Source organism: Mustelus asterias, chromosome 13 (assembly GCF_964213995.1).
Source record: "Mustelus asterias chromosome 13, sMusAst1.hap1.1, whole genome shotgun sequence".
NCBI lineage: Eukaryota > Metazoa > Chordata > Chondrichthyes > Carcharhiniformes > Triakidae > Mustelus > Mustelus asterias.
The window spans coordinates 84,018,381-84,031,589 of NC_135813.1; the positions used below are offsets into that span (position 1 = coordinate 84,018,381).

At 50.0% G+C, this 13,209-nt stretch overlaps 1 protein-coding gene across 1 annotated transcript in view; it reads left to right on the plus strand.

Annotated features, from left to right (window-relative positions):
* Positions 1 to 12,393, plus strand: part of noc4l (nucleolar complex associated 4 homolog) — a 53,534-nt gene extending 41,141 nt beyond the window's left edge. The window contains exons 9-15 of the mRNA XM_078227170.1: positions 1,129 to 1,240; positions 2,370 to 2,430; positions 5,023 to 5,133; positions 6,392 to 6,555; positions 7,566 to 7,648; positions 8,781 to 8,894; positions 12,131 to 12,393. Coding sequence (XP_078083296.1) covers positions 1,129 to 1,240; positions 2,370 to 2,430; positions 5,023 to 5,133; positions 6,392 to 6,555; positions 7,566 to 7,648; positions 8,781 to 8,894; positions 12,131 to 12,247 — 762 coding nt within the window. The 3' untranslated portion in view covers positions 12,248 to 12,393. The remainder of the gene's footprint in view (positions 1 to 1,128; positions 1,241 to 2,369; positions 2,431 to 5,022; positions 5,134 to 6,391; positions 6,556 to 7,565; positions 7,649 to 8,780; positions 8,895 to 12,130) is intronic.
* Positions 12,394 to 13,209: the final 816 nt, after the last annotated feature.

Consider the following 13,209-nt stretch of genomic DNA (forward strand, 5'->3'; position numbering starts at 1 on the left):
TACATGCTCAGTACACTTAGCACCACAGTCAGGGACTGCAGGGGTTCAAGAAGGCAGCTCACCACCATCTTAAATCCATAGAATCCCTACAGTGCAGAAGGAGGCCATTCAGCCCTTCGGGTGCACCGACTCTCCGACAGAGCATCTTACTCAGGCCCTCTTCCTCGCCCTATCCCCATAACCCCGTGCATTTACCATGGCTAATCCCCCTACCCTACACCCCATTGGACACAAAGGAGCAATTTAGCATAGCCAATCCCTCTAACCTACACATCTTTGGACACGAAGGAGCAATTTAGCATGGCCAGTCCACCTAACCTGCACAGCTTTGGACACTAAGGGGCAATTTAGCATGGCCAATTCTTCTAACCTACACATCTTTGGATGCTAAGGGACAATTTAGCATGGCCAATTCACCTAATCTGCACATCTTTGGATGCTAAGGGACAATTTAGCATGGCCAATTCTTCTAACCTACACATCTTTGGATGCTAAGGGACAATTTAGCATGGCCAATTCACCTAATCTGCACATCTTTGGACACTAAGAGACAATTTAGCATAGCCACTCCATCTAACCTACACTCTTTGAACGCTAAGGGGCAATTTAGCATGGTCAATCCACCTGATCCGCACATTTTTGGAGTGTGGGAGGAAGCCGGAGCACCCGGAGGAAACCCTTGCCGACACGGGGAGAACATGCAGACTCCACACACAGACCTTGTTAACGGAAAATAGCAAAAGGCAATAAATGCTGGTCTTGTGAGCCGTGTCCACATCACATGAAAGAATTAAAAAAATATGTCAGCAAACCCTAGTTTGGCGGGCTCTAATTATAGGGCAGGGGTATTTTGAGCTGATGAGAAGGTGAGAAGTTCTGTTTACCGTGACGGTAATCCCGCACAGGGCACATCTGATCATCGTGAAGCCAGTGATAGGGTTATATTTATCATTTGGTGTCCAGCAGTAAATCAGTTAAATATGAACAGTACTGTTACCAGCTGGTGTATAAAATAAAACATTCCGGCCGGAATCATGCGGACGTTATTGTGACAGTAAACGTGATAAATCCACTCACCAGACTGAAATATTACTGAATGTTTGAAACAGAACTTTGTTTTCCAAACAGCTATCGACTAACCTTTACAAGAAGGTGCTGGTGATTTTGCACGAGTCCATTTTGCCACACATGAGCAAACCCACCCTGATGATCGATTTCCTTACGGCAGCTTACGAGATAGGTACGTGAGGAAGGATGTCGCGTGATGAGTCTCCTCGTAAATAAAACCACCGTCCTGGTTCATCGCTTTCTTCAGCATCTGTTTTACTTCGCTGGATGAGGGCATCGCTGGCTAGGCCAGCATTTATTGCCCATCCCTAATTGCCCCTTGGGAAGGTGGTGGTGAGCCACTTTACAACAATTGATAGTCTTATGGTAACCAGCACGTCTTTCGGACTGTGGGAGGAAACTGGAGCACCCAGAGGAAACCGACACAGACATGGGGAGAACGTGCAGACTCCACACAGATAGTCACCCGAGGCCAGAATTGAACCTGGGTCCCTGGTGCTGTGAGGCAGCAGCGCTAACCACTGTGCCACCGTGCCGCCCAAAGCAGGGAGTCAAAGGAGCCTTCATGTGTTCCTGCACATGGTACACACCGCTGGTACAATCAGACTGTTTTTATTTTCCCAGAAGCAGCATTGATGTCCTTACAATGAGAATTAACCCACACTGCCCGGTATCTGGTTATACAATAAGTCTCTCAACACTAGGTTAAAGTCACCTGAGGAAGGAGCAGTGCTTCGAAAGTTCGTGATTCCAAATAAACTTGGTGGGCTTTAACCTGGTATTGTGAGACTACTTACTGTGCCCACCCCAGTCCAACGCCGGCATCTCCACCTCACGGTTATACAGTGGAATGGTTTGGAAATGTAACATTGAACTCCCTCAGATATAAATCACACCAAGTCCTTCACCAGACGCCCCTGTACCCACTGCGGTATTTGCTGCTTTAACAGTGACTTCACTTCTGGAGTATGTCATTGGCTGTAAAATGTTTTGGAACATCCTGAGGGTGTGAGGTATGGACATGCAGGTCTTCTTTGTGACTCTTCCATCACTGCGGCCTCTTCCCTAATCTCGCCATCTCAGTCTTTGCCCTTTTCTCCATCTACCTCCCACTTTGTCAAGTGTATTTTGAAAGTGTATCTTGGTCATCCCAAAATCCGACCTGGCTGTCCTCTCCACTTGAGTAACATGCCTTAGAATGCTCCCTATGTCCCAGGACGAGATGCCAGGACTGAGTGGTGGTTTGTCCTGTGTATGGACTCGGGAAGGTTTAACTGACTGTGTATCTTTGACCTTTGTAGGAGGAGCCATCAGCCTACTTGCCTTAAATGGACTGTTCTATCTCATTCATCATCATAACCTGTAAGTTTCTTCCTCTTGTTGAATGTAAGCAGTTTATCGACCACAATGAATTTTGTAGATCTGGAATTAGATTTGGAGAAAGTTTTGCTTTTGTATTTAAAAAGACCAGCATTTATTAGTTTGACTGTGTGTGTGTGGTTGTGTGTGTGTGGCTGTGTGTGGCTGTGTGTGTGGCTGTGTGTGTGTGTGGCTGTGTGTGTGTGTGGCTGTGTGTGTGCGTGCGCGGCTGTGTGTGTGCGTGCGCGGCTGTGTGTGTGCGTGCGCGGCTGTGTGTGTGCGTGCGCGGCTGTGTGTGTGCGTGCGCGGCTGTGTGTGTGCGTGCGCGGCTGTGTGTGTGCGTGCGCGGCTGTGTGTGTGCGTGCGCGGCTGTGTGTGTGCGTGCGCGGCTGTGTGTGTGCGTGCGCGGCTGTGTGTGTGCGTGCGCGGCTGTGTGTGTGCGTGCGCGGCTGTGTGTGTGCGTGCGCGGCTGTGTGTGTGCGTGCGCGGCTGTGTGTGTGCGTGCGCGGCTGTGTGTGTGCGTGCGCGGCTGTGTGTGTGCGTGCGCGGCTGTGTGTGTGCGTGCGCGGCTGTGTGTGTGCGTGCGCGGCTGTGTGTGTGCGTGCGCGGCTGTGTGTGTGCGTGCGTGCGCGGCTGTGTGTGTGCGTGCGTGCGCGGCTGTGTGTGTGCGTGCGTGCGCGGCTGTGTGTGTGCGTGCGTGCGCGGCTGTGTGTGTGTGCGTGCGCGGCTGTGTGTGTGCGTGCGCGGCTGTGTGTGTGCGTGCGCGGCTGTGTGTGTGCGTGCGCGGCTGTGTGTGTGCGTGCGCGGCTGTGTGTGTGCGTGCGCGGCTGTGTGTGTGCGTGCGCGGCTGTGTGTGTGCGTGCGCGGCTGTGTGTGTGCGTGCGCGGCTGTGTGTGTGCGTGCGCGGCTGTGTGTGTGCGTGCGCGGCTGTGTGTGTGCGTGCGCGGCTGTGTGTGTGCGTGCGCGGCTGTGTGTGTGCGCGCGCGCGGCTGTGTGTGTGCGCGCGCGCGGCTGTGTGTGTGTGCGCGCGCGCGGCTGTGTGTGTGCGCGCGCGCGGCTGTGTGTGTGCGCGCGCGCGCGGCTGTGTGTGTGCGCGCGCGCGGCTGTGTGTGTGCGCGCGCGCGCGGCTGTGTGTGTGCGTGCGCGGCTGTGTGTGTGCGTGCGCGGCTGTGTGTGTGCGTGCGCGGCTGTGTGTGTGCGTGCGCGGCTGTGTGTGTGCGTGCGCGGCTGTGTGTGTGCGTGCGCGGCTGTGTGTGTGCGTGCGCGGCTGTGTGTGTGCGTGCGCGGCTGTGTGTGTGTGTGCGTGCGCGGCTGTGTGTGTGCGCGCGCGCGGCTGTGTGTGTGCGCGCGCGCGCGGCTGTGTGTGTGCGCGCGCGCGCGGCTGTGTGTGTGCGCGCGCGCGCGGCTGTGTGTGTGCGCGCGCGCGCGGCTGTGTGTGTGCGCGCGCGCGCGGCTGTGTGTGCGCGCGCGCGCGGCTGTGTGTGCGCGCGCGCGCGCGGCTGTGTGTGTGTGCGCGTGCGCGGCTGTGTGTGCGTGCGCGTGCGCGGCTGTGTGTGCGTGCGCGTGCGCGGCTGTGTGTGCGTGCGTGTGCGCGGCTGTGTGTGTGTGTGGCTGTGTGCACGCGTGCAGCTTGTGATCGCTCAGTTTGCGTGTAGTCTACATGAAGAATGTGCGTGGAGTCCGTGTGTGTGTGTACATGTAAAGTCTTGTGTACTGTTATGTATATTCCCTGTGCGGTGTGTATTATCAATGTGCAATCCAGGTATATGTATTTGAATTTCTGTGTGAGACAAGTGCTGGAAAATGGGATTAGCATGACTCTAGAGGTAGTTGTTGGTGCAGACTCGATGGGCCGAAGGGCCTTTCCTGCACTGAGACTCTATCTGCGCTGATGTACCAGTGGAACAGTTTCTCCTTATTTACAGTATCGAAATAAACCTTCATGATTTGGAACAACTCTCTTTAAACCTCCCCTTAACCTTCCCTTCCTTGAAGACACCAATCTCACCATTCTAGTGAATCATATTTGATTTGATTTATTATTGTCACATGTATTAACATGCAGTGAAAAGTATTGTTTCTTGCGCATTGTACAGACAAAGCATACCGTTCATAGAGAAGGAAAGGAGAGAGTGCAGAATGTAGTGTTACAGTCATAGCTAGGGTGTAGAGAAAGATCAACTTAATGCAAGGTAAGTCCATTCAAAAGTCTGACAGCATCAGGGAAGAAGCTGTTCTTGAGTCGGTTGGTACGTGACCTCAGACTTTTGTATCTTTTTCCCGATGGAAGAAGGTGGAAGAGAGAATGTCCGGGGTGCGTGGGGTCCTTAATTAAGCTGGCTGCTTTTCAGAGGCAGCGGAAAGTGTAGACAGAGTCGGTGGATGGGAGTCGGTGGATGGGAGTCGGTGGATGGGAGTCGGTGGATGGGAGTCGGTGGATGGGAGTCGGTGGATGGGAGTCGGTGGATGGGAGTGCTTCTCTGTTGTTCAGGGCTGTAGTTAATTGCTTCAGAAGATTCTGAACGGTAGCTTGATTAAGGGACGATTTAACTTTGTACTGTTTTTGAATTTTGTTTTTTTGTGTGGTGTGAATAGGGAGTACCCCGATTTCTATCAGAAGCTGTACAGTTTACTGGAGCCATGTGTGCTGCATGTGAAATACCGAGCGCGATTCTTCCACCTACTGGACCTGTTCCTGTCATCCAGGTCAGTATCTGCATCGACTTTAACCCATTTACTCACTGCGTTAGACTCCTGTTTACATCCACCAAGTACAAACTTTAAGCACGTGACCAAACCCTGGTTAGATTTCTATGTGGCCCGCTCTGATAGTGCAGACAGATAAAATCAGTTCATGTATCCTCCCTGCAGCCGGTTGCTGGCCACAAGTTCATTATTTATTTTTAATCTCTCCAGATGTTCTCCAGCCTTTAACACCTTCCTCCTTCACCCAAAGTTCGTGATGGATCCAAATCCCCTCTGCTTTATCCTCCCGCTTTATCAAGACCCATCTTTGCAGCATTCCGCCCCCCACCCCCCCCTCAACCCGTAACCTGTCTCTCTGCAGCTGGGTATCTGTGCTTTTCTGTTTATGAAATAGAGTCATGGAAGGTGACAGCACAGAAGGAGGCCTTTTGGCCCATCATGCCTGTACTAGCTCTTTGAAAGAGATTAATCTCAACTCCTCTCCCCTCTCCTGTCGCCCTTTGATTTTTTTATCTTCAAGGATTTATCTATTTCCATTTTGAACCTGAAACTCCTTCCACTGTCTTTTTTTGGGCTGTGCATTCCAAATGGGGCGGCACGGCGGCACAGTGGTTAGCACTGCTGCCTCACAGCGCCAGGGACCAAGGTTCGATTCCAGCCTTGGGTCACTGTCTGTGCGGAGTCTGTACGTTCTCCCCGTGTCTGCGTGGGTTTCCTCCGGGTGCTCTGGTTTCCTCCCACAGTCCGAAAGGCGTGCTGGTTAGGGTGCATTGGCCGTGCTAAATTCTCCCTCAGTGTACCCGAAAAGGCGCCGGAGTGTGGCGACTAGGAGATTTTCACAGTAACTTCATTGCAGTGTTAATGTAAGCCTACTTGTGACTAATAAATAAACTTTAAAACCAAATCATCAGAACTTTCAGTGTAAAATAAGCTGTTTCCTCGCATCACCTCTTGTTCTTTTGTTGGTCACCGTACGTCTATGTCTCCTGATTGCTGATTCTTCTGCCAATGGGAACAGTCACTCCTTCTCTAATCTATCAGCTCTGATCACCCAGAAACTTCAGCTATTGCCACCGTGCTGTTCCATGATTCCATGGCCTTGACATCCTCCTGTGCGTGTGGTACCCAGACTTGGGGCACAACTCTCCAGTGGAGGTCCAAGCCAAGCTTTGGAAAGGTCACTTCCCTCGCTCCCATTGTTAGAACCTTCTCGTTGATAACAGATCAGTAACTGTTATTTCTATTTCCTTTCACCCAGCCACTTGCCAGCCTATCTTGTGGCAGCATTTAGCAAGCGTTTATCGCGACTGGCCCTAACCGCGCCGCCTCAGGCCCTGCTGATGCTCACTCCGTTTATCTGTAATCTCATCCGCCGACACCCCTCGTGCAAACCTCTGGTGCACAGGTCCAGGGACACTGAAGGTACTGTTCCTTTACCCTTCGCCCCGGTTACTGGGAATGTTCCCCACTGAAATCTGTGTTTGCTGTTGTCATCCCAGTCTGGTTGTTACACCTACATTTTTGCCGCATGTTTTTTGTGCATTAACTTAAATTTGATCAAATCTGAGAAACCTTTTACTGATGTCACCAAAACCGCAGAGTATCAAACCCAAGATGAGTTGGGCGGCACGGGTGGCACAGTGGTTGGCACTGCTGCCTCACAGCGCCAGGGACATGAGTTCAATTCCCGGCTTGGGTCACTGTCTGTGCGGAGTCTGCACGTTCTCCCCGTGTCTGCGTGGGTTTCCTCCGGGTGCTCCGGTTTCCATCCACAGTCCAAAGATGTGCAGGTTAGGTGGATTGGCCATGCTAACTTTCCCCTAGTGTCAGGGGGACTAGCAGGGTAAATATGTGGGGATGGGGCCTGGGTGGGATTGTTGCCAGTGTAAGCTCGATGGGCCGAATGGCCTCCTCCTGCAATTTAATTCTAATTGTAAATTCTAATTCTAAAGATTGTTTATTAGGGGCCAATACTTAATTTAGATGTGAACTCCTGACTGTTGTTTAGGCATTAAGATGGAGTTGGGTTTTAAGATGGGGAAGCCAAGGAGGATCCCTGCTCATTTCTCCAGAGATGTGAAGCCTCAGAGGGCTGGCTGGGATGGATTCAGTAAATTTCAATCGAGGATTGAATTGAATTAAAAAGGAAACTCGTGCAAGGGGTTGGAGTTAAGAAGGGAGGAAATGGAACTAACTTGATAGCCCTTTCAAAGAAGCTACACAGACACAATGGGCCCAATGGTCTCCTACGGCTTTGGACGATTCTATCTTTCCAAATAGCTTTGCGCAAATTATATTGCTTAATTTTATGCTGTTTGGTTTGGTTTGATTTGATTCTGCCCTTGTTGAGTAACCAATTTGAGATTATGCTTTTTTCGCCCCCCCAAGCTCCAGTAAAGAGTCATTTTGTATTAACTTTGGGTGTTTTCCAGATATTTCCACTGATCCCTACATAATGGACGAGAAAGATCTCACAAAGTGCCGCGCGATGGAGAGTTCGCTATGGGAACTCCAGGTTTGCCATTTTATGCAGTCGTGTTTCTTGCCTCTTTGCAGTGTCTCATCCAGAAACCTGTCTTGTTCGTCCAATCCCTGAAAACTCTTTTGTTTATTTGTTCACGGGTTGTGGGTTGCCGCTGGCTAGGCCAGCATTTATTGCCCACCCCTAATTGCCATTTGAAAAGGCAGTGGCGAGGTGGCCTTCTTGAACCGCTGCAGCCCTTGAGGTGTAGGTACACCCACTGTGCTGTTGGGGAGGAAATTCCAGGATTTTTACCCAACGACAGTGAAGGAACGGTGACATGTTTCCAAGTCAGGATGGTGAGTGACTTGGAGGGGAACTTGCAGGGGGTGGTGTTCCCACTGCTTCCCTTACCCTTCTAGATTATGGAAAATACATCACTGACGTAATAAAGAGCTGCAGGAGACCATTCAGCCCCTCTGGCCTGTTCTGCAATTCAATAAGATCATGGCTGATGTATCAACATCACTTTCCTGCACTATCGCCATATTCCTTAAATCCCCTCAGTCCAAAACTCTCTCGAGTGATGCTTTGAATCAACAACTAAGCAGCACAGCTCTCTCGGACAGACAATTCCAAAGAATCACTGGCCTCTGAGTGAAGATATTTCTCCTGATCTGCCAGCCCAGAATGGCTGACACCTTATCCTGAGACAATGACCCCGGAGCCTCGCCATTCGCTTGAGTTTCTCTGACCAGGGGGAAAACAGTCTCTCAGTATCTACCCTGTCAAGCCCTCCCAAGAATTCTGTCTCACTGAGATCGCAGCCGGAATTCTCCGGCCCTTTGCACCCCGCTGTCAGCGCGGACGGAGAATTTGGCGCTCCGCCGAATCTCCGTCCACTGCAGCGGGACTGGAGAACCCCGCCGGCGCGATTGGCCAGAGAATCCCGCCCCTCATCTCATTCCTCTGAGCCCCACGGGTCCACTTTTTACTCCATCTCTTACCATTGGCCAATCCTCCCGTCTCAGGAATTGATGTAGTTTATTGATATACTGTCTAACTTTACTTTCTGTTCACGGGGTTTGATGTCCTGTGGGTGTGTGTAAAAGGTGTTTGTTATATGACTCAAGTTGTTGATGGTTGCACAGCGCCAGTTTTGCTTTGCTGTCTGTCTCTCATTCAGACTCTGCAGAATCATTACCATCCTGATGTTGCCAAAGCTGCAGCTGTCATCAATAAAGCTTTGTCAAGCCAAGAGACCGACCTTTCCACACTCTTCGACCTCTCTGTCCCAGAGGTGAGTAATAACCTTGTTCGTCCCCTTTGTTTTGGTGTCTATTTGCAGGTTATTAATTAATTTAAATTTGGTATCTATTTGCAGGTTATTAATCTGTGTTTTCACAAAATAACGACTGGAAATGTTAATTGGACATAATTGAGAAGAGTGCGGTGATAACCGCGTTTTATTCTTTCAATTCCAATCACTATTGGAATAGCGCGACAGGATACAGTTTTGCAATGTTTCTGGTGCTGGGAATAAGGATCTGGAAACTGAGAGTTCAGATGCCACTGATAGCAAGCAGTAAAATTAGATTAATTAAATCCCCGAGAAAATGACAGTGAATTCTGGTGGACCTCTGCTTTGAAAATCCGATGGGATTCCCTCATGATCGCCGGTGTCTGGATAGATCCAGTCTGCATGTGACTCCAGTCCTGTGCCAAGATTCTTAATGCCCTCCAAAGTGGCCTGGCTAGCCACTCAGTAGCCACTAGTTTCCTGCAAGGGAAACTCGTGATGGGTAGTCAGTGTAACCTCATCAAATAAACCCCCATTGAGTTAACAGTCAGTTCAGGCTTCCCCCTCGCAAAGGTTCAGCTTCCAAGATGTTATTTATCTTAATATTTGCCGAGCTGATTGGGAAGACTTTGGAACTGTTGTCTGTTGATAATCCTTTCCCATTGGTGTTTGGAACAAGAATGCCCAGTTCATGGAATGGTTACAGCACAGAAGGTGACCATTCAGCCCGTAAACTTCATACGGTCTTCCTGCAAAAGCAATTAGGGGAGGTAATGGCCTTGTGGTATTATCACTAGACTATTAATCCAGAAACTCGGCTAATGTTCTGGGGACACGGGTTCGAATCCCGCCACAGCAGATGGTGGAATTTGAATTCAATTAGAATAAATCTGGTATTAAGAATCTACTGATGACCATGAAAACGTTGTCGATTGTCGGAACAATCCATCTGGGCCACTAATGTCCTTTAGGGAAGGAAATCTGCCGTCCTTACCCGGTCTGGCCTACACGTGACTCCAGAGCCACAGCAATATGGTTGACTCTCAACTGCTCTTGGGTAACTAGGGATGGGCAATAAATGCTGGCCAGTCAGCGATGCCCATGCCCCACAAATGAATAAAACGGAATAATTTAAGTACTCGCATGCTCAAGCCTCGCCCCGTGGCCCTGCAGGTCCTGTCCCCCCCCCCCCCCCCCCCCCCCAGGTGCTTATCCAGCTCCCTTTAGAAAGCCTTGACTGAATCTGCCTCCGTCATCTATTGTTGGGGTTCTGGACCTCTGCCTGAGGCTCACGTTGCGCAGTCTGTGGCTCGGCCTGGCTTGTGTAGGGTGGCGAGATTTCATGTTCCTATTCGGCCGTATCTAGCACCATCCTTACTGAGAGCTAAAGCTGCTTCATTTAAATCACTCCCAGTTCCCAAGTAACAGAAGATGAATGGACCCAAATAGAATGGAAAAGTTGGGCGTTAGTGTTTCAATTCTTCATGGCTGCTGGGTTAGAAATCCTGGAATTCCCTCGTCGGAGCATCAGCAGCCTCCGAACAGCGGTTTGGGATGATGGTTCATCATCATCAACACCTCCTCAGATAGGCAAGACAATGCTGGGATTGATACTGGGCTATGGGGAGAGAGGGGGCAGTGGAATCAGTTGGGGATTGATACTGGGCTATGGGGAGAGAGTGGGGCAGTGCGATTAGTTTGGGTTTGATACAGGGCTATGGAGAGAGTGGGGCAGTGGAATTAGTTTGGGGATTGATACAAGGCTATGGAGAGAGTGGGGCAGTGGGATTAGTTTAGGGATTGATACTGGGCTATGGGAAGAGAGCAGGGCAGTGGAATAAGTTTGGGGATTGATACTGGGCTATGGGGAGGGAGCGAGGCAGTGGAATTAGTTTAGGGATTGATGCTGGGCTGTGGGAAGAGAGTAGGGCAGTGGGATTAGTTTGGGGTTAGCAGAGAGTTGACACAGGCACAGTGGGCCAAATGGCCTCCTGTGCTGCAAGCAACTCTGGTTCATTTACCTTCATTCAGCAAATTCGAAGCTATTCTGCTTAATCTGCACCTAACAATTGGAGATATCCGGTAATTGGTGAATTTATCGCATTTACTTTTGTTTTCCGTGGGAATGATTTTTTTGGAGGGTTTGAGTGCTGGGCGGATGGAGGGAAGTGAGAAATTAGTCTGATTGATAAGCTAGGTCTCCACGTAGCGGAACAGTAACGCAGCCTCAGTGTGTTGTATGCTCACTGATGATATTTGAATATTGCAGAGTGCAATGGTATTTGCAGAGAACAGTAGACTGCCCTTTAGTTTCTCCCCTCAGCCTCAGAGATGCCTCTGATTTCTGTGCGGCTCATGTTGGTCTGCAGATGAGAGAGATGGCCCACTGCGCCTGACTGAGAAATAATTACCACACGTAGCAAACAGCTGCTTGCATTTATATAGCGCCTTCAACAAATTCAAATGTTCCCAGAGGTTTCACAGGAGTGTTATCCAATAGGGACGGCACGGTGGCACAGTGGCTAGCACTGTGGCCTCTCACCGCCAGGGACCCAGGTTCGATTCCCGGCTTGGGTCACTGTCTGTGTGGAGTTTGCATGTTCTCCCCGTGTCTGCGTGGGTTTCCTCCGGGAGCTCCGATTTCCTCCCACAGTCCAAAGATGTGCGGGTTAGGTCGATTGGCCATGCTAAAATTGCCCTTAGTGTCAGGGGATTTGCAGGGTAAATATGTCGGGTTATGGGAATGGGCGGGGTTGTTGTTGGTGCAGGCTCGATGGGACCAAATGGCCTCCTTCTGCAGTGTAGGGATTCTATGAACAGGAACCACTTTTGTGAGATATTAGGGCGGGTGAGGTGGGTTTTTCAAAACACCTTGAAAGGAGAGGAGGGTTTGGGGAGGGAATTCCAGAGCTCGGGGTTCAGACAGCTAAAGACATGGCCACCAATGGTGGAAGGATTAAAATGGGGGATACACAAGAGGCCAGAATTGGAAGAGTACGGAGATCATGGGAGCTTTCATGTAACTTCACACAGAAGGAGCAGAATGGACAGCAAGACTAAGAGAGGGAGAAGAGGGATCAACAGATAATCTGCAATAGCTTGAGGTGTTAGAAAAGATCGTGTAGTAGGAGAGGGTGATGGAGGGATTTAGGGAGGAAGTGGGAGTTGGAGAGCTTGGAACCCAAGGTCTGGAGTGTCTCATTTTCTATTCTCTGTCTTGTGCTTGTTTTAAACAGCTTTTTGAGAAGGAACCAAAGAAAAGAGCGAGATCGGCCCCGCTGGAGTTCGACCCACCCCTGGGCTTATTGGGAAGGAAGAGTAAGCTGGTAACTCAACATTGGACTTTGGAATGACATTCACTACAAGAGGGCAAAATATTTCACCGGCCCCAAAGATGCAACAGGGAAATCTGATCTTGTTTTGTGCTATCGTCGGTTTTTATTCAGTGACAGCTTTTATAATTAAAGGAGCTTGTAATAGATCTGTGGTTAATATGGAGTAGCTTCATGGTGTTGTTTTAATTTCTGTGGTTTGACTGAAGAAGAAACGGAGAGCCTTTTCAGAGCACTGACTGTAATACGCAAGCATTGTGTACACGTTACAATGGAACTGAAGTCAGTTATTGTTGTGGGCGCTTTCTGCCTCTTTGTGATACCCATCACAAAGCGACATGTGACGCAGAAGAGCTGGCGGTTAGCCTGAAACCATAAGACCAAAAGACATAGGAGCAGAATTAGGCCACTCGGCCCATCGAGTCTGCTCCGCCATTCAATCATGGCTGATATTTTTCTCATCCCCATTCTCCTGCCTTTTCCCCATAACCCCTGATCCCCTTATTAATCAAGAACCTATCTATCAATGACTCAATGACCTGGCCTCCACAGCCTTCTGCGGCAAAGAGTTCCACAGATTCACCACTCTCTGGCTGAAGAAATTCCTCCTCTGTTTTAAAGGATCCTCACTTTAGCCTGAGGTTATGCCCTCTGCTTCTAGTTTTTCCTACTCGTGGAAACATCCTCTCCACGTCCACTCTATCCAGGTCTCGCAGTATCCTGTAAGTTTCAATATGATTCCCCCCTCATCCTTCTAAACTCCGAGTACAGACCCAGAGTCCTCAACCGTTCCTCATACGACAAGCTCTTCATTCCAGGGATCATTCTTGTGAACCTCCTGAGGAGTGGGAAGATCCCACACCTGGGGACAGGATGAGATGATGGGCTGGGAGCAGGCTCGTGAGGTGCAATCAACACCAGCATGGTATGGTTAGGCTGAATGGCCTGTCTCTGTGCTGCACTCTTAATGAAACTCGATAAAC